This window comes from Clupea harengus, chromosome 3 (genome assembly GCF_900700415.2).
Source record: "Clupea harengus chromosome 3, Ch_v2.0.2, whole genome shotgun sequence".
NCBI classification, from domain to species: Eukaryota; Metazoa; Chordata; class Actinopteri; order Clupeiformes; family Clupeidae; genus Clupea; species Clupea harengus.
In genome coordinates, this window is record NC_045154.1 from 4,760,004 (window position 1) to 4,783,509 (window position 23,506).

Consider the following 23,506-nt stretch of genomic DNA (forward strand, 5'->3'; position numbering starts at 1 on the left):
CAAAATAGCTTGATCATTTGTAGGCTTACACACGACACTTATCACCCGGCAGTTTGGTGGTGATAGCGATGCTGTCATTGGGCGTGACCGAAATTTCCCTGGTCCAATCGGTCAACAGTTTCCAATTCCAGACAGAGGCCTAGATGTGGGTGTGTTTTAGTGCATTCGGTGGATTCTACCACTCTCTCGTTCCAAAATGGCGAGTTAGTACTATGTAGTTTCGAAAACGCATAGAGAAAACGCTGACATTTAGTACAAGTAGGAGATCGATGGGCTCCTCCTGTTGTAACTGACAGATAAGATTACAAATCAGGATGCAGTCACAAGGAGATTTTGGTATGATTGATCTATACGTAAACCAATAAGTATCCAATGATCAGTTTGATTGACATCTATGCTAGTTCTAGTGGGGGAAGGGGCAGTAGAAGTTGATATAACCGCCATCTTGAAAAGTGTCCTCTGATGGTCTACCTTTTCGCGCCTGTCAGAATCAGTTGTAAACAGGTTATTGTGTTCACTGAATTCGCGAGGTGATCGCGTTTTAATTTCGGTAACATTTTTATTTAAGAGGTTGTCTAGCTTCATGTCGGGGACTCGCCTTAAACCGCTCTTAAACGGTACGTACATTCCTGCCCATGTAGTTCTCATTGACGACGAGAGGAACGTTAGCTATGTAGCTAACTAGCACGCTACTTGGTCAGCTAAAGGATGTTACTTTTTATCTGGTTTTAGCTATCCAGCTAGTATGAGCTAGACATTACGAATTTGTATGCGGAGAAAAGACATCGCATCGTCATATAGGGACGATTTCAACATAATTTTGTCCCACTGTGTATCGTTGGCCAATGTTTCCGGAGATGAAACTCCCGGATGTTTGTATGCAGCCTGTGTTTTTTTTTTACCGAAACCTCCTGCTAGCTATAATGGTTAGTGATCCTTAGGTTGCTATCGCTAGCAGCTAGCCTCCAGATGGACAACATAACGTTAGCAATCCCTACAGATGTTTAAGGCGGTTGCTCGGCTAAAATCAGTTGATAATGACTGTAATATGCCATGTATTTATGATTATGTAACTGTCTGGAAGAAGGGTTAAATAAATAATACGTTTTGATTAAGTAGTTTTCCAAATTCATAGCTCCGGTTGACTTGGATGGTCGATGTGAAAATATGTTAACATTAACGTCAGTGGTTAGTTAGCTGTCATAGATAGCTAGCTACTAAATGCCGACTCGAGCTTGTGATGTGAACTTGAGATCACTGTGAGATTCCATATCTTTTTAATATGCCATAACTGTTAGCCAGTTTAGTTAGCATATAAAGTTAAGATTACCTCTAAGCTTTCTGGGAATAATCGTTGTCTATTTTTGTTAAACTGGCCAACGTTACATAGATAGCTAGCAAAGTGGACCTAGGATATGTTGTCAACATCGATCGCTGTGGTTCCCAGAACACAGTTAGCGATAGCTTACGTTAGCGTTCAGTGCTTAGGTTATCGTCACTTCCTACTTAAGTAGCTTTCAGGTTAACTTTCAAAAATGCTTAGCAAGCTTACCAGCTAACAACAGAAAATGTTGTCTAGCTTACTAGCTACTGTAGAAAACGTGTCTAGGTTTGTTAGATGACATCAGTGGTTGCCCTTTGATATTCGGAATTCGGTAAATGTTAGTTGGCTAGCTACGGATGGTTAACACCGGTCAGGCCACATTCAGCAAAACCGGCTTGTTTTGTCGAGAGCGAGGTGGCCAGGCGTTTGACTATTTTACACCTAACGGTTAACTGCTGGAGATTGTTATCGTGAGCAAGTAAGAGGGTGCTGTAATAATGGCACCCTGTAGTTCAAGCAGAGTTAGCGTTCTTAGTCTAGCTCGCAACGCTATTTTGCGTCCACTATTCAGATGTTTTCGAACATGTTGATGCTATTAGGTAGCTAACGTTGCCAGTCATACAATTAGCCAATTGTGTAGACTCGTTAGCCTATAAGCTTTTCGCTGTCTACCCGCTTCACGGAACAGTTTCGTTTGTGTTGTCTCAGTTATGAATGCAACGTAAGTAGTTGAGCTTTTACTGTTTCGGTAATAATGAATCGGCTTGGCAATGGTGTGTCACTAGCTAGTGTGGGCAAGTCACGCGATCTTGGGGATTTCGTTAAGACTTGTGTAATTTAAGGGATAACCATAGAAGTAGGTAATTATTATCAGGGGTTGAAATATTAACTTGTCGTTTTAAAATACAAACGATAAAGTGTGAATCAATGGGTGCACAGATATTACAAGCGTCGGACATTAACAGCATATACAGTATATTGACTCGCGGTCGAACTAATGTTTACATGTGTGGGTGTTCTTACAACAATCTCGTGTTTTAGTGTTCGCTAATTAGAAGTTGACAGATTTTCACAGTTATCGGGATTGTGCACGGTAACAGATGGTCTGAAGACTGTATTGAGTAGTGCAATTAAGCCTAAGTGCTCTCGTCGTCTTGGAGGCTTATGCTGTTGCTGAGGTAGAGCTGTAACTTTGCTTCCGCTGCTCTTACCGTTACAGGTATCTGGCCTGAAGCAGGCTGGGTTTCTGTCTTCCTCTTAGGACTTTGAACTGTGGAGCCTCCATTCTTATATATGGGCTATCTTTGGTACTTGTATTTTACTATGGGTGATTTAGTTTGGACTGTGTTAGTATGTATTCATCTAACCTACTGTTGCAGCTCTTTCACTGCACAGCAAAACAAAAATCTCTTTGGTGTTCTCTTGTATTTTGCCGTTTTGACACTTTAACAGTGAAAAGGCTTGGCAACTCATCTTCTAATTTGAAGGGTCTGGAAAGAGGTCAATGCTCCTTCAGCCCAACCCCCATCTCTTAGTCTATTAATAAGCTTTCTTTCTTTCGTCATTCATGATCTGTCAAGATGGCTGTGGCTCCAGACTGACACACACACAGCCTTTAACCCTGTCCATGCTTTCGTAGACTTTTTTTTTTCCAAACTGGAAAGCTAATTGGATGTCTTTTGGCCTGGTATTATATAGACTAGCCAGCTTGGAACTGCTGCTGTTCTGAATGTTAAAGATGCAGAATATTTGTTTTCCACAATGTTTGGCTTCACTTGTGTACACCCAGTGATGGACTTTCCTTCTATAGTCCCCATATTTCAGTAGGACTGCCGCGTGCCATGCCTGTAGTATTTTTTTTTTTTTTTTTTGCTTGTTTACCAAAATATTCTTAAAAGCATGCTCTTATTCTGAAAAAGTAACAAAATCCATCATACACCCTCACATGTTGGTTAGTTTTGATTTTGCAATTAATTTCGTTATTGGCAGTAAGCCTACAGAGTAGGGTTGGATGTTGAAGGGTAAGCCATGCCTGGTTCAACTTCTCCATTTGGGTTATAACAAACCTCAGCAGTTTAAAAAAGAAAAACAGTCTGCTTTGTGTGTAGGCATGTCTGTAGGACAAATATATAAATTGAACATCATACCTTTTATAAGTATAATAGAATAACTTGTTGCCTTCTGATGTTTACAAAACAAGTGTTGTGAAGGCAACGCTCTGAAGTATTTTCCTGTGACGTAATTATTCCATGGAATGTGGCCAGTTTGCACAGGAGAAGAAACTCCAGACTTACACACACATATTATGTCCTTAGTATTAATGCAGGTTTGGCCATTGCTATTTCTCTGGAGCTGACAAGGAACTTATGGCTCCATGAATGCGCAGTGAGAGTTGAATGAACTGTGTAAGCAGTTTTGTTGAACTGTTTGTATTTGTCTCGTTAGGTATACGTGCCTCATCAGATGTGAGTGCATTCTCTTTACCTGACCAGACATTTCCAAAATGGGGCCTTCGTGCAAATTTCGGAATTTCATGCAACTCTTGCACGTACCAATAAGCAGTACCCTTAATAATATCATAAAGGATCTGTAGGGAGGTTCCAATCGATGGACCATGAGTGGAATTCAGTTGATTTCAAGCTAGACACAAAATGTGTGGAGGATAGCCTAAGTCAAACGGGTATTGTTTAATCTTACAAGCCTTGGATATTTTCGGCATAATTTCAGTATCTTATCTACTTATCTTGGTCATTGTAAGAGATAGCCATACATGCTATATGATGTTTTTCTCAGGGCTATCCAGATCTGCCATCATTTGATTTGATATTACTTGTGTAATTTTTTTATATTAGCTATATATTATTCATATTATGGCAAATAGTTTTGCATCTATTAAATTGTGTCTGTAATGTGGCGATATCCGAACCATGATGGTGGGGGAGTGTTTGACTTAGCGATTGTAATTTTTTTTAAATGCATAAATGAAAGTCTAACGCTAGCATGGATCAGCGAACGCTAAAGTTTGACATTAACAGTAAACCATCATACACGGAAGAGTAGAGTTATTGGAATGTTCATTCTCTCCACTGAATGCTGCTCGATATGTATGTGTGGGAACTAAAATGTACTTTCTCTCTTCACTGTGTTTCAGGTGTGTGTTAATTGTTGGGCTGTGGAAGAGGTATATTTCTGCTGCATGTGTCCTGTTCTTAAGGATCTCTCGTCTCTGCTGACCGTGGTGCCTGTAATGGGCCAGAAGTCCCAAAGAGCACAAGAATTATTTTATTTTTAATCAGAATTTTTACCTTCGGGGCGCTGCTTCGTTCAGGTATGTACCATAAACAAAAGCATTCAAGATTGTAAACGCCTTCTGGGTTTACTGTAAAGTCCCTGATTTGGGTGTTCTCAAGGGGTGCTAAGGAAGCAATATTTAAAAATAAGGTTAAAAAAAGCTCTGTTTATGCTTGTAGGTTGGTACAAATTCAGTGTATGAGTCTCTTTGGGGGTTGCTGAATGTGTCATTATCTTTCTTCATTTAATTAAATGTTTAGTAGACCAGAGTAAGTTTTAAAATTCCTGCTCTGTCAATTTATTGACATTTATTTCTATGTAAGCAGGTAGTCGTAGGTAGTTTTGTGGACTGTGTGGGATCATTGTGTAATATTTGATTCAGGAACCCATTTAGTTCTATATAGAACCCCCTACTGGACAGAAGCAATATAGTTTGTTTGGAAGCAGAAGTAAGATTTGAGGTAGCTGAGGTTTTTACTTGCATGTGAATGAATCCTAACTTATGGGTTTCCTGATTTTACCCATGTTCAAAAATATCAGTGCTGCAATTAAAACATTTTTTAAAAAAATGTTTTCTTATTCAGATGTTGGTCTTTGTGTGAATCAGCACATTATCAGAATGACTTAGTAGCACAGTAAAGTAGACACTGATTACTGAGTCATTTGAGTGTGCAGTGCTCATATTTTTTTTGCAAGATTGCTGTCAGTTGGCTGTTAGGTTTTAAATGGCATAAATAATCAAATGTTATATTGCTTCTACTGTTTGTTGGCTTGCCAAGTTTGAGGATGTGAAAATGTCAGCTAATGATGAACCATTTGATTCCATGTCGATTCTTAAAACTACTTAATCGTTTGTTGACTTTGCAATTTGTCAGTGAATTATGAATTTAGATTTGTTGATGTCAGAGCGTGCATGAGCAAGCGTCTTAACATGAAACGGCATCCTGGAAGCCGTATTGTGAGGTGGTACTAAAACACCCTTAATGCAGACCAGAGCACCATCTATGACGGCCGTCTGTCACCCTGTGGTTAGGAATATAGATTTCAGGCACGTTCCTTGTGATCCCTTGTGAACTGCACCTGACTTAAGACCTTTGAGTCCTGAGCTAAGAACCAGGTGATTGCATTTATGATTGACTTGCTCTGGATAACATTAAACCTAGTAAAAAAAAATTATAATTACGGAACGTGGTTTTCAAACCACAAAGCTGCGTTTTTAAGTTGTGGTTGAAAACAATATAAAACATTGGTTTATTAACTGCTATAGATTTTAGCCATTCACATTCTCAAACTCTGACCTAAGCTCCATGTGACAACTGGGCCAGGACTATGTGTGCACTCCAAAAAAAAACCTGCCGTTCATACTCAGTCCTGGTTCTGTAAATGGGAAACGAATGAAGTGGCTCGGAACGAGCCATACACTCCCAGCCAATCAGCACCAGCACATTGCTTCAGGACCACAAACGGGGGAGGGGTGTAATTTGTTTGGCTGTTGAACTCATGTCAACAACATTACAGAACGTTCCTATCCGATTACAGTCGGACTTCTCCAGTGAGATGAATTGCCATGTAACATTAAGAGCCCAACTGATATGATGTTCTGCCGATATGCGCTAATTGCATAATAAAATCCGTAGCTGCTTTTATAACAGCCGATTTAATGATCAAAAAAGAAACGGAAAGCTAAAGATCAATCCTTCCCCTATATTACCAGTGTTGTCATTGCGTAGTTTGTCCACCAGAAGCCACATGGCAACACACTTATTTCCTAAGCTACGAATCTCCGCTGACGACTAAAAAAATACAACAGTCTGATCTGTGTCTTCATGGTATGGAGATCAGTTTCACATGAAATGTATACTTATGCATTTTTTGCCATGCTCGGTTGCAACACAAAGTTAATTGGCATGTGAAAAAAATTGATTAATTATTGATTGATTAACCTAATTTGAAACCAATATAATTTTAAGGATGGCCTAATGGGATGGTTTGTCGTTGGAAGATAACGTTATCGAATGGTTGACAGAGCAATTCTGACTGCTTAACAAACTTGTGATTCTCAGTTGTTGGTAGCCAGTTTAGGTGGTTCACGCTGCCTCCAACTGGAAAACCATCGGGTCCAAGCCTACTGTAGTTGACATGCTGTCTTAGCAACCTAGAAAAACTGTAAGTAATTCACTTGGCTGGAGTAGTACTGTCTGCTGCTGTTGATAAGACTTGTCTTGTCCAACTTCAGCAGGCTTGGACAAGTTCCTCCTCCAGTTGGAGAATTTCTTACTCAACAAATATTAAACTAAATTCTTACTAAACAAATATGAATCTCTGAATCAGCTCCTTGTGTGATGCAGACGCCACATGCCCACTCCCTTCATTCGAGTTAATTCCGCGTTGTTGACTAACCGCATAGTGTACTTTTCTTTTTTTTTTTTTAAAGGTGCCATGGTTGTTGAAAAATGTTTTGTTGTAGCTTGTATAGACTAGAAAGGGATAAACTGGATACGCGAATGCTTTGCAAGTAGTCATTGTGACAGATTTAGGTGTGACGTTACAACCAAGCAACAACAAAAAAGCTGTGCCTGTACTTCTATAATTAGTTTCTGTAATTCATCTATAAAGATGAGCCTTTGTTTAGGCTACTAGAAACAACAACAACATTATGTCATACCTTGGATCAGAACTATTTTATCACTATGGTAAATGTTGGGGAAAATCTTTGTTTCTGTAAAAATATGAATATCGGCCGACATGTCATTATCCGATTTTGAAATGTAGATGATGGAAGGAAAGGTCAGGAGGTTGATGGCAGGGCCGTATGTGTTGTGCTCTCGGGATTCAGATGATGGGGCATCAGCCTGGGTGTATTCACAACCGGACTGGATCTGACAGAGAGAGAGATAAGAAACAAGTGACCGTATACGTAGTACAGGCAACTGGCAGAAAAGGGCACCTTAGTAAACAGACTCGTTGGGCATATGGTACACATAACAATAAATACAGAACCGGACACAGACCAAGCATGGGATGCACACATAGAATCAGACACATGGCCATATCAGACCTTCATACACATCGAGTCAGTAGATTAGTGTAAACCTTTTAACACTTAGCCAACATGTTGGTCAAGCAATCCTTTGGTCTGACAGAGCTGATACCATTTGGATGTTCACATTTACATTTACATTTAGTCATTTAGCAGACGCTTTTGTCCAATGTTCATTTTCCAGTGTCCACAAACCCTGCTGTGGGGTTTGCCAGTAGCACCAGGAAAGGTCCCTTACATTTAGCCTCTAGGGGCTTCAGTACGCCAGTCTTCTGAGTCATTACTTATACTTACCTTCAAGAGCGAATTGTGTTTTATGTTTATGTTGGAAGCCTAATGCTTTCAAATGGTCATTTTGGAGGGGCTCAGACATTTCATTTCAGTTATTGAGCTAGCATATCCCTGAATGTACCTGAAATGCTAATTCGTGATACAATTCGTCAAAGAAAGCATGCCAGGTTAAGAAACGTACTGTAGATGTTTTATAATCTCAGAGTAGGTAGGCCAAAATGCTATCCCTATTCTAGGTAATGCATCAGGATGTGTGTGGCTGTACATATGAGAATACAATGGTATCTTTTAACCTTTGGTTAACCTTGTCTTTCGACGCAATTTAAAACTGGAATTCTATTCGTCATGGGCCATCTATGGACAGTGAACGCTGATTTGACAGAAGGGAAACTGTAGCAGACCAGTTCGTTAGGTTATTATGTGGTGTGTTATAAAGAAATTATACGTATATTTTAACAATGTGATCTTTGTTGATTATTAAAAAGACAGAATGTAATCTTAAGCATATGTCTGCAAATTCAATCTAGGCCTTCACGAGGAAGCTCCCCATACATGTCAATGTTAACTTGGGAGAGTAGAATGTTTAGCCTAGAAAGGTTAGCCTACTTGGTCATCACCCCATTTCACAATAATAAACGTTATTATTATTATTGTCCAAACTCTGCCAGGTAAAGATAGCATATCATAAGTCTACCCCAACTATGCACAGTGATTTGAGAGGGAACTTCGAAGAATGGTCAAGTTCCCAGTGAGTATCGAAGAGTGTTTTTGCTTAAAATGCCCATCCCTACTATCCAGTTCTGCTGGCAAATTGTTTTTCCTGGACCCATGAAAAGTACCTGTCATTTTCATACACATGAGTGAGACTGGTGACATTTCTTACTTCTAAAATGTCTTGCTCTCCCTCAGTACTCTTTTTTTACTTGTGAAATGTGTCTTGTTTGTTTCTCTTTTCAGTGGCACCATGTTTTGGAAGTTTGATCTGCACACAACGTCCCACATTGACACGCTCCTTGAGAAGGAGGATGTAACCCTGGTGGAGGTTATGGATGAGGAAGATGTCCTCCAGGAATGCAAGGCCCAGAACCATAAACTTGTGGAGTTCTTGTTGCGCCCACAATGCATGGAGGACCTGGTGATTTACATTACCCAGGAACCCAGTGATGATGTGGAGGAAAAGATTAAATACAAGTAAGACCATATACGTTCTTCATTTCTTTACTCTGGTAGAACTATACTTCTCACCTGCACAAGGCATCCTGCCTCTGCTCATTGTCTTAAACTCTGCAATAAGGCAACACTTAATATCTGTGTGGGTGATCTAATAACTGTGTGCCATCTCTGTAAAAGACACTGGCCATATACACCTGGCTGTGACACAGATAGCACCAAGACAATGGCCAACAGTTGGGTTTGATTGGTGCCATAATCAATGTCTTAAGGCACGTTACAGGACCCTAGAGCAAGCACACAGCCGTCAGTAGCAAGTGAAGTACCCCCTTTAAACAGGGATAAAAAGCCTTGTAGAACCCACCTCAAAAGAGGGGACCCATCCGCCTGAGGCTGGTCCTGGAGCATGGTCACATTCAGCTTTTGTGCTCAAACTCCACTATTCCAAATAATGCAACATGGCATACCAGATATCACTCTCTTGCTCAAATCTTTTCAAAGCTTTTCATAGGAACTGAATCTAAAGCCGTCACATGCCATTGTAATGACCATGTGCTAAATTTCTCTCAGGTACCCCAACATATCTTGTGAGTTGCTGACGTCTGACGTTGGGCAGATCAATGACCGCCTGGGAGAAGATGAGGGGCTGTTGATGAAGCTCTATGGCTTCCTACAGAATGAGTCCCCCCTCAATCCGTTACTGGCCAGTTTCTTCAGCAAGGTCCTCAGCATTCTTATTGGCCGCAAGCCCGAGCAGGTAACTCATTCGGTGTCAAGTTGAGGCAAATAAATGTTTTATGGAATCATGACGCAGCAAGTCCACATTGGCATCAGTTAATGTATATGCAAACACTAGATACTTCCTTAAATCTCACCTGGCTAATGTATTTGTCCAGGGAAATCAAAGGTTTGTTTGTCAGTCATTGCCAGTATGCATTGTGGTGTAATGCATAAATAGTTATATAGTGGTAATGTATGTTTTATTTAACAGTACAGTACATTATTTGCAATGTCCTTAAGACAACACAATATTGTTAGCCTGTTTTTTTGCATAATGCCTGAATTTCAAAAGGGTCAATGTTTATGTTATGTCTCCTTTTTCAGATGCTTTCCAACTCCATTTCTTCATAGTACTTGTTCTCAACCTCTCCCTCACCTCCCATTTACCTTTTTTCTGTTTGTGTCTGTTAGATTGTGGAGTTTCTTCGAAAGAGGGAGGACTTTGTGGATCTCATGATCAAACACATAGGCACCTCCGCCATCATGGACCTGCTGCTGAGGATGCTTACCTGCATTGAGCCCCAGCAGCTTAGACAAGATGTTTTAAATGTGAGTGCTTCTTTTTCGCCCATGAAAGCATATTGGAGTTGGTGCAATTGGTTGGTGTAAAATGTATACTTGGGGGGCCAAGTAGCAAGGCTATATTCTCATGCTATATGTAAATCTACATTTTAAAGCTGACGTTTCAAATGTCCCACCACACCCCCCGGACCACCCTAGAGAGTTTGCATCTTTGTCACCTTTTTCATTCCCTTGAGTTTGCTTCCCTGTTTGTTTATCACTTTCATGAGTTTTGGTACTTTTCTTTGTGAGACTGTAGTTGTGGTGCAAAACTAAAATAGACAACAGAAAGACTGCAGTGGTGCCTTGCTATGAGTGTTCTATTTGTAGGTCCTCACTTATCTCTCTCATGATGTGTTCTCCCTCCCTTTAGTGGCTTAATGAGGAGAAAGTCATCCAGCGTCTGGTGGACATGGTACAGCCATCTCAGGATGAAGATGTGAGGATCGGCCCTGCTTTACACCCTTCCTCATGCATTTCCAGTTCTTGCTGTTTCTCCCTGTTTGTCTGACACCTGTCTCTTGTGTCCACACAGAGGCACTCAAACGCGTCTCAGTCTCTGTGTGAGATCATCCGGCTCAGCAGAGATCAGATGTTCCAGGTGCAGGGCTGCTCAGAGCCGGACCCTTTGCTGGCCACACTGGAAAAGTAGGATTGTCTCACTTATTTGACATCGTAATGGCATTGAACAAGAGCTGGAAGACTGCATCCACCGTTTTGCAGGCCTTAGATTGTGTTATTTTTATCTAGTATGTGTAGATTCATGTGATGACATCTCGTCCTGAGTACTCCCTACTAAGTTAGGGTGGTGAAGTAGAACTCTGGAGTACCCTTTAGGGAGTACGTAGAAATAGTACCAGCTCATGCCACCTCACCCACTGTATACTGTAAGGACCAACGTGGCTGCATTCTTGGGGCGTTGCCCTCATCAGTATATCCTATAACTTCAGCAGCTGTCTAAACATAGATCACAAGACTGACACGTTGATGTGTTTGTGTAAATAGAAGTGTATATACTACCATATAAGGATGAACTTAATCCAATACTCTTTTATTTTGAATTGTTGTCAAAGTAGTTGTTGTTTTGACCATCAGCAGTAAATCACTTGCTGTGCCACAGCTTGCGAAATGTTTTCCACCACATTCTATATTTGGCACAGCAACAGGGTTTCAAACCTCTTTGGTTTGAGTGGAATTGATCTAGCACACAAGTAGGAAACTGTTCACTACCATTGCGTTTATGGCTGTGATCTGTGCTAGTAATAAATGAAACCATTTTTCTGACAAATTTGTAATTCTTGTAGGCAGGAGACATTGGATCAGCTGCTGTCCAACATCTTTGATAAGGAGAAGAACGAGTCGGCCATTGTCAGCGTCATCCAGATTCTGCTAACACTCTTTGAAACACGGAGACCTGCGTAAGGGCCTCAAATGTTGTCTTTCATAATGATGCTATCCCTGGCTGAAGCTGTAGTGCTGATTGGCTCACTGGGTGCTCCTTGTTGGTTCTGTTGTCTTCTCACATGTAGCTTTGAGGGCCACCTAGAGATCTGTCCTCCTGGCATGAACCACCCCTCCTTCTCAGTCAACCAGAGCATCCTGGAGGCTGTCAAGCCTCGACTGAAAGACTTCCACCAGCTGCTCCTGGACCCTCCCAAGGTGAATGCTTATTTCTTTCACTCGGAAAGAAGAAACAAAAGGGCAGGAGCGCAGTCTTTGAATGCTCAATGTCAGGGTCGTTGCAGACTTTATGTACAGTCCACTCTAGAGCAATCTTCCTTAAAACATTTACCAATGAATGGATAAAATAAGCCGCCACAAGCTTAACTGCATAGGGAACTGCGTTTTGTTCTTTACCATATTTTACACGAAGAGCATAAACATTTTTAGTAGTTCAGCGTGCAGCATGGGGCTTACTAGAAAAAAATGAGTCACCAAATTGTCAGGAAATGAGTAGCATTAACAGTAGCAGTAACATTTCATGAGATGAATGAATTCTAATTCAAATTGCTCAGTAGCTTGCCAGAAGTTGTTTTACGACTGGGTTCTCAAGACATATTGACAGAGCAGTTCAATTCCCAGTCCCTGTTGGTAGTGTAAATGCTATTTCAGTCAGATTGAATTCTTAGAACATACGTCTGATATCAGTTCTGATGGGAGTATAAATAGTGTGTGAAATCATAGGTCTTGCGCCATCACCATGATGGACACCCACCTACTCTTGAATCTAATTGACCAGCACAGCAGCATGATGTAGACTGCTTACCTGCCTAGAGAGTTCACCAACCGTGTCATGAAAGTAACCCTGATGTGAATGGTCACCGTCTTGTCATGAAAGTAACCCTGATGTGAATGGTCACCGTCTTGTCATGAAAGTAACCCTGATGTGAATGGTCACCGTCTTGTCATGAAAGTAACCCTGATGTGAATGGTCACTGTCTTGTTACTTCAGAAAACTGTCATGAAAACCACTTGGGGAGTCCTGGACCCTCCGGTTGGCAACACTCGCCTCAATGTGGTGCGACTGGTGGCCAGCCTCTTGCAGACCAACACGCATATCATAAACACGGAGCTGATCAACCTCAACACTCTAGGAGTCATACTTGTAAGTAGGACATTGGGTGTCAAATCTCACAGTTGATCATTGTGAGGATGGATTCAAATGCTCCAGTTATTTCCAGCTTTACATCCTTCATTGTTGTTAGAAGAAAGTGGCGTTCAAATACATGTTTATCAATAGGTTGTCTTTTTATTTCTACAGGATATGTACTTTAAATACATATGGAATAACTTCTTGCACATACAAGTAGAAATCTGCACTGCGATGATCTTAGCAATGCCTCCTGCCCAAAGTGAAACTCCTGAGATTAACAGAGAGCAAGACCAAGAGCCCGTCAGGGAAAACCACCTCATCAAACATGTGAGAAGAATTTCTTTCCTGTACATCTTTGTCTTGCTACTCAGTCACATATTTTTCAGTATTTTTCAATCCAAACATCTGATTTTGGTCTTCCCTTCTCCAGCTCTTTCAGAAGTGCCAGTTACTACAGAGAATCTTGGATGCATGGGGCTCTAATGACAAGGAACAGTAAGTGCAATTGAGCTTCAGTAATGAAAAAAAAACTAAACTAAAACCTTCCCAGATAGCAAGTGGTCTGTGTCAGGTCAAGGACAGGTCCGTTAGGTAAGACCACTTACCAGCAACACAAGTGCATGCAATTCTGTAGTGGTAAATGGCACAGAAATATAGTGTATAGTCAAAACACTTGACTATATGTTTTTATTTCTGTGAGATCAAATATGGAAGTGTACGTCTTCATGAACCAAGCTGGAGAGGCCGCAGAATTTACAAATATTCAGGTGAAATGCCTGAGCACCGCTTATTGCTAGACACCCAAGTTAGAGTTGTCTGAAAATGCATTGTAATTTTAGACTCTTAAGTATTGGAGTTTATAAGATTATATGGGTTTATGAGATTATAAATTACACAATTGGAGAGCATAGCTCAGATTCCCAGAGCTTTTGTTGCGTTGGATGATTCAGAAGAGGTTTGTGGGGGTTACTGATCAGAACCATCCTCCTTCAGAGTGGATGCTTATTCTTGCTCTCTCTGACGCAACATTCCTCAGTATAAAAGCGCTCGCCGCTTACTCTCACATAAACTGATGCTGAAAGGGGTGAAACGTCTAACTGGTTTATTTTGAAGAGATGGAGAGCCTCTGTTTCCTACCCTGTTCTTCAGGGCCGAGGGTGGACGTCGAAGAGGCTATATGGGCCACCTAACCAGAATAGCCAACTCTATTGTGCACAACGGTGACAAGGGCCCCAATGGGGCTCAGATCCAGCAGCTCATCTCAGGTGAGGCGTCCATTATGGTGTCTGTATAATAACCTATAATGATAGGTTAGCCTAACCTTTGCCTAGGTTAGCTTTTGCCTTGCTCATGTGTCCCTCTCCCCATCACCTCCAGAGTTTCCAGAGGAGGACCGAGATAGATGGGAGGCCTTCACTTCTGTCCAACTAGCAGACACAAATAAGATTAACACTGTAGACTTGGTAAGTGCCATCGTACACATGAATTGATGTAGACATGAACTTGAGTCTGCAGTGCCATCCAGTAAGGGTGTATTAACCATTTTTGATATTCAAATAACAGTAAATGGAACATAAATCCGATAAAGTGGTAGTCCTTTTCTTGAGTGTGTAGATCAATACTTTGTGTAGTCACACAGTGGGCTGGTGGCAGAAAGTCTATGGCTCCTGTAGACTTGCATGCGAAACTCACAACTTTGCTACAAAAATTATACAGAATTATTGAGTCACATACTACAAAATATAATCAAACAAATCACTTTAGAGATTTATGTTAAGATGGGGTTTCCCACAAAAAGACAGTTGGTCATATACATGCATCAGCCAGAACACAGACTGTCTTGGCTATAGTTTTGAGGCAAATGACCTTATTGACAGTCTCTAGTCTTAGATGAAATAGATATGCTATTACCATTACGGGGAATCTGTTGGTATGTAGTTAAACTGCTACCTAGCTGCTAATGCTAGCCCAACAAGCCTACTGTTACCCCATACAATTGCATGATTTCCCCTGAATTGAACATGTCACCTTTAATTTTTTTAGTTGTAGGTGCACAGAATCATTAATGTAAACAGTTATTATTTAAAATACATCGGATAGATCATTTGAAAATAATAAAATGTAAGATTACATGAAACTTTCAATTTCTTACTAGCTGGTTACTACCAGCTTTCTGCCACCAGTTGGCGCTCATGCGCCGCAATGTTTGTAAACATAGGATTGGGTGCAGTGACCTCACTCCACAAATAAATATGGTTGTGTGTGTGCACAGTTGTGAGTTGATTTTCCTTTTTCACTGCTCAAAATTCTAGGTTAGCACAAACCATATTCACTCATCCAGCGACGATGAGGTAGATTTTAAGGACAGTGGATTCCACCAGGACTCTTCCCTGCAACAAGTAAGTCTGTAACTGCAGGAGCTGTGAATCTTCATTTTGATCTGTTTAATATTTGTTTTAATAATCTTACGGTCATGTTGAAATTTTAAAAAAAATTCGGCATGTTATAACAGTAATTGATGAATGTGCATGGATGGCATGCTGATCAATTTGTTTCTACTCAAAATGGATAAACATATGAAAGCTTCTTCATAGTGTCAAGACTATATCATTATCGTTGGTCCTGGGTTTGCCAGGCCTTTTCTGATTATCAGATGCAACAAATGACGTCCAATTTTATTGAGCAGTTTGGCTTCAATGACGAAGAGTTTGCAGATCAGGATGATGTCGTGGAGTGAGTACTGACCACACATGGTTCTTTTTCCATATCCTCCCACTCTCCCTCCCTCCCTTCCTTGTATGAGCGCTCAACAGAATTGCAGAGCACAGACTGTATTTGGCTCAGATTTGAATGCTTACTAAAAGTCCCCAGGAATTAATGTTTCCGGTGGTTCCAGAAAAGCTCCTGAAACAGTCTTGTAGTTCTTCCTATTATTCTCCTTCACCAGTTTTCTTTCCTAAGAGGGTATGGGCAGCACAATCTGTAAACTATACATGCAACAAATCACTCATTTCTGGCTCTTATCTTGAGAACTTTTTGGTGTAGAAATCCAAACCTTTCTTTTCCTGTGATCGCTTTAAAGCTGCGTTTGCTTATGGTTCCAAAATACCGGTTGTCCCTTTTCACCTGGTGAACTCACTCAATCATTCCCATTTCTGCCTTTTCACCTGGTGAACTCACTCAATCATTCCCATTTCTGCTTTTTGTTGTGTCTTGTGCTCCTGCTTGGTCTCTGATTGCAACTTGTGGCTCTAGGTGTATTTACTGTTAAGAAGGAATATTAGGGGTTTAATAGAATCCTATCAGAATATATGAAATGATGAAATTGTATGTGTAATTACTTTTGAACATTTTTCAGTTATACAGTGATACAGAAAACCACGATACTGATATGAATATTTCATATGATCTCATCTCTAATGTTCCATTACGTACTGGCTGAGAAAAACAACATTTAGCCATAAAACCAGTCCCAGCAGGAGCCTAAGACATAACGCTGACCTTTGCCTGCCTCTCGATTGTGCCCTGGGTAACCTGGTTCAGTGATCACTACTAGATCAGGTGCTGTTGGGTGGAAGGGTAGCCTGTTGGGTACAGCTGAATATGTGCACAAAAATTCTCATCCGTGGCCTTTCATTTCTATAGAGGGTGTTAACTTAACTCTTATTCTCTTTTAACATTTGCAGTATTCCCTTCGATAGAATATCAGACATCAACTTTTCCTTGAATACCAATGAAAGTGTAAGTATATTTACCTAAATTAAGTATAAACCTAAATTTGGTTTTTAGCTCGCTAGTTTATTTTGTGTATCTTCAGCCTCAACCAATCACATCTTACATGAAGTTGACATGATTCCCTATACTGTAAACAAGGAAATAGAGGGCTGGGAATAAAGTTTCCAGTTACACTCCACAGTAAAGCTGAAGTATGTACATTTTTATCTCTGAGGGGTGTACTTGTACAGGCTACTTATTTTAGCAGGCTGTTTCTGGCATACATGTTCATCAGTTAACAGAAACAGTCACATCTTGTGATGCCAATGGAGTTGGTGCCTTTGAGGAAGTGACCAACAGGGATCAAAGGCGCCCACACGTAGCTAGATATTATCTTTAGTTAATATTGATAAGTGCATCCATTTTTTTCATCAATGTGACAATGTTTAGTTTTGGTCCGGAATCCCAATTTGTGACTGGGTTGTTTTTGTTTTATTTATTTATTCCCCTTCCCATGATATACACTTCAGGTTAGGTGTTTTTTTTTTTTTTTAAATAATGATTTCTTCCTTCTAACTGCCTCTCCAATCCCCACAGGCAAATATAGCGCTGTTTGAGGCCTGCTGTAAGGAAAAGATCCAGCAGTTTGAAGACACTGGCTCTGATGAGGAGGACATTTGGGATGAGAAGGATGTCACTTTTGCCCCCGAAGCACAGCGACGTCCTCGGTACGGCACCCAGCATTCAGATCTATACCTCAATTCTGACCTGCACCCAGCATTCAGATATATACCTCAATTCTGACCTGTACCTCAATTCTGACCTGTACCTCAATTCTGATCTACACCTCAATTCTGATCTGTACCTCAATTCTGATCTACACCTCAAACCTCTGATCTGCACCCCGCATTCAGATCTACACCTCAATTCTGTACTCACCTTGATCCAACTCGCCCATAGAAACCCAACCCCTTCTGCAAGGTTTGTTTCTTGTCCACTTCTTCTTACCTTGGTTGTTTCTGTGGTAGGAGTTCTGGTAGCACTGACAGTGAGGAGAGCACAGATTCCGAGGAGGAGGATGTGAAGCGCGACCCCTTTGAGCCCAGCAGCTCCACGACAGACGACAGGATGGAGGTGGACACAGGTAAGACAGAAGCCCCTGCACCAGACTTCGGTCTGGCACGAGTCGTGGATGAAACAAAAAGCACTTAAGTAAGTATCCCCCCATGTCACGCCAGGTCCCGTGTGGACCGCCAACTTTGACGACATTCCCATGGAAACAGGGAACTCTGCGGGGGTTGCCGGAGCTGCCCAATCGTCCCCCACGGCGGCCATGCCTGAGCCCACTGGCTGGAGCTCGCCTGCTGCTGCCCCCACAGCTCCCGACAGAGACTCGGGCGGATGGGCTGACTTCGCTGGCTTCCCTCCCTCAGTCAGGTTAGTGCTCCAGTCATACTACACCACAAGAAACCAAAACCAACATGCGCTCCCATACTTAACTGAAACTGGCTTTGCTAGCAGCTCATAAACCCTAAAATCGTGACATCAATGGGCCATCTTGCCAGTCACTAAATCATTAGCTACACTCCGTTCCCAACATGAATCCATTGTAACAGTGTCTGTATTTTGGATTATTAAACAACAGAACGCATTATGAAGAGGATCTGTTATTTTCAATAACGAATGGTTCTCCTTAATACATAAACAATATAGTTTCAGATTCACTGATGTATAACCTTTAAGATGCCTGCGTTGCAATCACCTTGCTTTTCGACTTATGTGCACCATATAAACAAATGAGCTAAAACAAAACTATAAAATAATGCTGTAATAACACTTTCAGCCCCAAAGACCCGCTGAGAAGCAGCTCGCCCGTGGCCATGGAGACGAGCCTGGAGACGGGGGACCCACTGGGTGTGAACGCACCCATGCAGTCCGAAGGTGAGCCACTAATCTGCAGGTGTCCGCGGTCATGCCAGGAGCAGGACTTAATCCTCCACATTTAGATCAACACACTAAGTATGCTGGTTCATACGATAAGCGAGTATCCAGTAAAGCACCCAAGCTTTGAGTCCAGTTGGCAAATCAACACAGTAAGATGATAAATAAGCTAATGCTGTATTCCTTTTCAAATACACATTTTGTGTGAATTTGACCTATGTGAAGCATTTGGGGTTGTCAGTTCTTGGTTTTGAAACCAGATAGACCATGGGCAGTCTAAATGACCCCCAAGCACATGAAATGCACGCCACAACTAGGCGCTTGAGGAGAGGGAGACCCACGCTCTCTTCTGCACCTTCCTCGTGCTCACAGGGGCAGAGCAGTGGCCTGAAGAAGCTGTCCAGTCTGGGCCCAAAGCTGCGTCTGCGCCTGCGTCTGCGGCCGCTCCAGACGCCGAGGAGGAGCCCACCGGGGACCGTGTCACAGAGACGGTCTCTAACGGCTCTATGAAGGAGACGCTCAGCCTTACTGTAGATGCCAAAACTGAAACTGCTGTTTTCAAGAGGTGAGTGACGGTGCCGAGCGCTAGGGGAACACGACACCTACCGTCCCCCTTTTCTCTGTTTTCGCTTCTCTTTCTCTCGCTCTCTTCAGTGTCACCAAACATTCCCCCTCTCCCTGCTATAACACAGCCATTCACTTCACTGTGCATGTGGACCTGCCCTGTCTCTGTGTCCGAGCTTCGTCCCCATTCCCCACCCCCCACAACGGGAGCCAGCCAGGTGGCAGAGACACCCCCCATCCCCCCATTTGAAAGGGGGATGGCATTTTGTACAATCAGCTACCATTGTAGCAAATGACATCTGTTGTTTTTAAGGCCCCCACATTTACAGATGTTTGTGTGTCGCTTTTTTTGTAAATAAAGAGAGAGAGAGAGAAAACAAACTGTCCTTCACTATCTTTCCAATTATTTTGAAAACTTGCACCACTTACAATATGAGCTTCCTCTTTCTCTTTGGCGTGCGCGTGGCTTCAGAGTGTTGAAATCTTATCGGTATGTACAGCCAATTGGGGGGGAGGGGCAAAAAACATCTGACGTGTCTGTTTTTTCTGTTGTTCGTTTGTTTGTTACTCCCAGTTTCAGCCACTAATTGATTTATTTATACATATATATATATAAATTGTATATACATATCATTTATATATATTTATGTACACATTTATGTAACATTTTTATGTTTTAAATGGTTTTCTCCATGTCCATTTGCATGTTAAGAGTTGTCAGTGACTCAAAATGGCCGTAGGCCTTCAGCTGTAACCATTTCTGCTACAGGTAGTAGGGATTTAGGTCTGTAGTTTGTCCTGAGGACATAGACTCCTTTTAAAAAGCCAAGTAAGACCAGCTGCTTGTTGTAAGCAGTCACAGCTGCTTAAAATGATGTGCTGGAGTTGTCTTCGGTCTCCAAACAGGCAGGAATGGCTTTGCTGGTCCTTAATAAATCATCATCAGAACCCAAGATTACAAGTTATCGATACTTTGTATAAATTGACAGATTGCTTGCTCTTGTTTTGAAGTAGCAGTTTACAGAAGATAGTGGTGCATGTGTTCTCTGCCTCAGCATACGTCCATGCACAAGTGATTCCGTTTCTAGTTCTCAAGCTCCACACATTCTTCTCTCCGTATCGACTTCCCTTTATTTGACTTTTAAATCAGAACATACACCGGGTTCATCCAGGGTGCGCTACACAGATTAGAAAGTGTTCTGTCTGTGCCATTTCCTGTGTCTGCTTCATGGAGTCCCCATGGTGGGGTTCCCCCCTAAGCATGATGACATATGAGGACTGATGCTGCCTTATGAACCCTCGCTATCCCATCAATCCACAGCTGTTTTCACCAACAGTCGAGTTGGGGGGGAGGACGGAGTTCTTTCGAGACGTGCTCTGACGGCACCATGAATTAATGGAATATAACGGCACAAACTTACTGCATTGTGCAATTTGTCTCTCTAAGTATACAAAGGCTTAATCATACAGTGTGTGGAGAAAGTTGTCAAAAGCTTTTCAAAAATGCACTTGTTTATTAGCAGTTAACTAGTTAGAAATACAGACTTGTGGAGGAACTTGGGTATTCTTAAGGGCTGGCTAATTGATGGATAGATCTGAAATGTAGCTCCTGAACTTCAGGGTCATAGTTCACGAGGGGCAGAACCAGGCAAAAAAAAAGACATCTAAATAAGTCTGTGCTGCTGAGGAGCATAAGGTGAAATGGCACGATGGAAGTAATTCAACATTTAGAAACTGAAAACTTAACACTAATCTGCTTGAACCACATGCATTTATTTGCTATAAGTATGGTTTTGAGCAAGGCAGCTTGTATGGAAACAAAGGGAAGTCAAACAGTCAAGTCTCGGATTTCAGGGATAGAGGAAATCTATTTGTTGGACTTGAGGCCAGCAGCTCGTACATCTTAAAATTCTGTGCGATTCTGCTTCTGTGCTGCTTTAGGGTACGATGTGTACGACAGATGAAAGCCATTTGTAGAAAGAGTTGTAGCCATATCTGAGGATGGTGCAATTGCCAGCTGTTTATTTTGAGAGTGAGGCAGAGATGGATAGCTGGGATGTGGTCTACTGATCCTACCACTGATCCTGTTGTCTCTGCGTAGCCTAAACCAAACAAAGCTTGTTCTCCTGGCTAAGTGTTCAAGCTAAGAATTGACCTTTTTAAATTGAATAAACCATAATGAGATGGATCTCCCTATGTTTCTCTCCATTTGCTGTACATTGTGCTGCCTGCATCTCATTTTGGTACACCCCAAACACATCTCAACACCATTCATTTGCACCCATTTGCTTTGGATGTGGTCCGTCCCCATTTTTGCATGTCTTGTTTGTGGGGGTTAAACCATGGGAGGGAAGGGTGTTAGCTAGAGTGTTGAAGTACCACCATCTAAATGTATGACCCTTCCTGTTTATAGTAAGGAAGAGAATTTACCTACCTCTGAAGATGCATCCGCCAAGTACGTTGTAGGTGAGAGTGGCGAATATAAGAGCACCTGTGCTGCAGCGCAGCCTGTTAGCAACTGTCAGAAACCAGGGTAAGCATCCGCTAGTACGCCAGCCACAAACCACTCCAGCTAATGGAGTTGGCTATCAAGTGGACTGATTTTATGCAATTTCCCTTTTGTCATACAGCTCATATTATACATGCATGACACTTACATTCCTGTTTTTTCTTCTTCTTCTTCAAAGCGCAACTTGCGTAGAAGAGAAGGCAAAAGCTCAGAGCGAGGCCATCAATGGTCCCCTTGAAGAAGCACCAGTCAAGGATGAAGCCAAGTAAGTCTGCAGGTTTGAGACTAGATGAATGTTGTCTTAAATGTTTTTAAGTTTTCGAATGATTCAAACAGGCTAAATGAATTGAACAATGCTTGCAGAAAGACGTTACACATTGCCCTTCCAGTTCATCTACAGGAACACGGTCATGTTTTTCATGTGCTCATCTGCCTTCCTCTCCCTCCCTCTCTCTCACCCCACAGAACTGAGCAGTGTGTGCCCTCACCAGACGCAGCAGCGAATGGGCCGGTGTGATGTGGCACTACTATGCTTGCCTGCTCCTGCCCACGCTCGCATTCTCCAGAAGGGGTTTGCCAGGAGAGGGCAGTGCCAGCCTGGGAGCCTGAGCAGCAGCAGGAGCCATCAACCTCTCCTCTTCCTCTTCCTCTCCTCCCCAAGCCCCCTTCACCAGATCAGGACCAGCAATATTCATATTAGACAGTTGTACAGAGAGTTTGAACTGTATGGAGAGAAACATACTCTAATTTTTTTTCCTTTTTTTTTTCTCGCATTCATTTATAAACTATTGTTCTTATGAGGTGATCTGTCTATCTTGCCACTCAAAGTTAATAGTAAATGTTGCTATAGTTAAAATGATTGTATGAATAAAATATTTTATAAAAAGAAAACATGTATACAGAAACAAAATATGAATTACTGAAATATACCAATTGAAATTGGTGTGGCCAAATTGTTTTGATTTTTTTTTTTGTTTTTTTTTTTGAAATAGGGCTTTTTTTCCTCTCTTGCACAAATCTGGTATTCGGAGTAAACGCAACACATACAGTGAAATGTTAATTGGCAACCTTTGTTGGTCTGTTTTATCCATGAGGCTGTTATTAGGGGAAACATCCTTTTACACATTCAAAAAGATTTATTTTGCCACTGGTATTATTTGTAAATGTTTCTTGTATCCTTTCGTGAGCAAGATAGGGGGAACAAACTTTGGAATAGTTTTTAACTTAATTTATTATGAAAATTTAGTTGTAATATTCTGTTACTAAGAGCCATACTCATGTCCTCCCCTCCCCTTTCCCCTGTGATCACATTAAACTGTACAAACCCCCTGAAGGAAGAACTTTAGACGGTGTTCTCCAGTTGCATGTAGCTAGCAAGTTTAACACTTTCTGTTGGCTTGTGGTGATTGGATCTTACTTTTTTCCAACTGTTCCTGTCTCACTGAAGTCAACCTCCACCCTGCAAAGTTTTCTGGGAATGTAATGGAAATTCCTGATATGCTTCAATCATGCATAAATCATTGACCTTGTTTTCTTTTACGTTTTTTTTCTTTTGTTTTTTTAATAAAAGGGCACCTGTGCCAGAAAGAATAGGAAAAAAATAATTTCTATTATCTTTTCAATTAACCACATCAGTGATTAAGTCTATCTGACATTTGACCTGTTGTGAAGGTCAGCCAATAATACAGCACTGGTTTGGGCAGGTACTTGCTGGATGAAGGGGAAACT

The 23,506-nt window shown here is 41.5% G+C and overlaps 1 protein-coding gene and 1 long non-coding RNA gene across 10 annotated transcripts; one reads left to right on the top strand and one right to left on the bottom strand.

The window, feature by feature from the left end:
• Nucleotides 1-178: 178 nt before the first annotated feature.
• Nucleotides 179-22,669, top strand: ppp6r3 (protein phosphatase 6, regulatory subunit 3). 9 transcript variants are annotated; one of them, XM_042707494.1, is made up of 27 exons: nucleotides 179-336; nucleotides 4,476-4,652; nucleotides 8,615-8,694; nucleotides 8,904-9,137; nucleotides 9,687-9,873; nucleotides 10,308-10,445; nucleotides 10,831-10,896; nucleotides 10,993-11,105; nucleotides 11,762-11,875; nucleotides 11,987-12,116; nucleotides 12,910-13,062; nucleotides 13,219-13,377; nucleotides 13,481-13,545; nucleotides 14,200-14,315; nucleotides 14,428-14,513; nucleotides 15,363-15,449; nucleotides 15,686-15,783; nucleotides 16,737-16,791; nucleotides 17,362-17,492; nucleotides 17,793-17,908; nucleotides 18,003-18,201; nucleotides 18,608-18,705; nucleotides 19,078-19,270; nucleotides 19,742-19,759; nucleotides 21,683-21,802; nucleotides 21,957-22,043; nucleotides 22,244-22,669. In XM_042707494.1, exons 3-27 carry the CDS (start codon nucleotides 8,648-8,650, stop codon nucleotides 22,293-22,295), a joined length of 2,862 nt encoding a protein of 953 aa, XP_042563428.1. In that variant the 5' UTR covers nucleotides 179-336; nucleotides 4,476-4,652; nucleotides 8,615-8,647; the 3' UTR covers nucleotides 22,296-22,669. The 9 variants fall into 9 exon arrangements, with proteins under 9 accessions (XP_042563428.1, XP_042563427.1, XP_031420169.1 ...); XM_042707493.1 differs by lacking the exon at nucleotides 179-336 and adding an exon at nucleotides 417-617; XM_031564309.2 differs by lacking the exon at nucleotides 179-336 and adding an exon at nucleotides 417-617 and having other exon boundaries at nucleotides 18,048-18,201.
• On the bottom strand, nucleotides 17,435-17,780 carry LOC122132824. Its single transcript, XR_006152335.1, has 3 exons — nucleotides 17,668-17,780; nucleotides 17,594-17,611; nucleotides 17,435-17,557 (listed from the first exon to the last, which is right to left on the bottom strand). It is a non-coding gene; the product is annotated as an uncharacterized LOC122132824 (long non-coding RNA).
• Nucleotides 22,670-23,506: the final 837 nt, after the last annotated feature.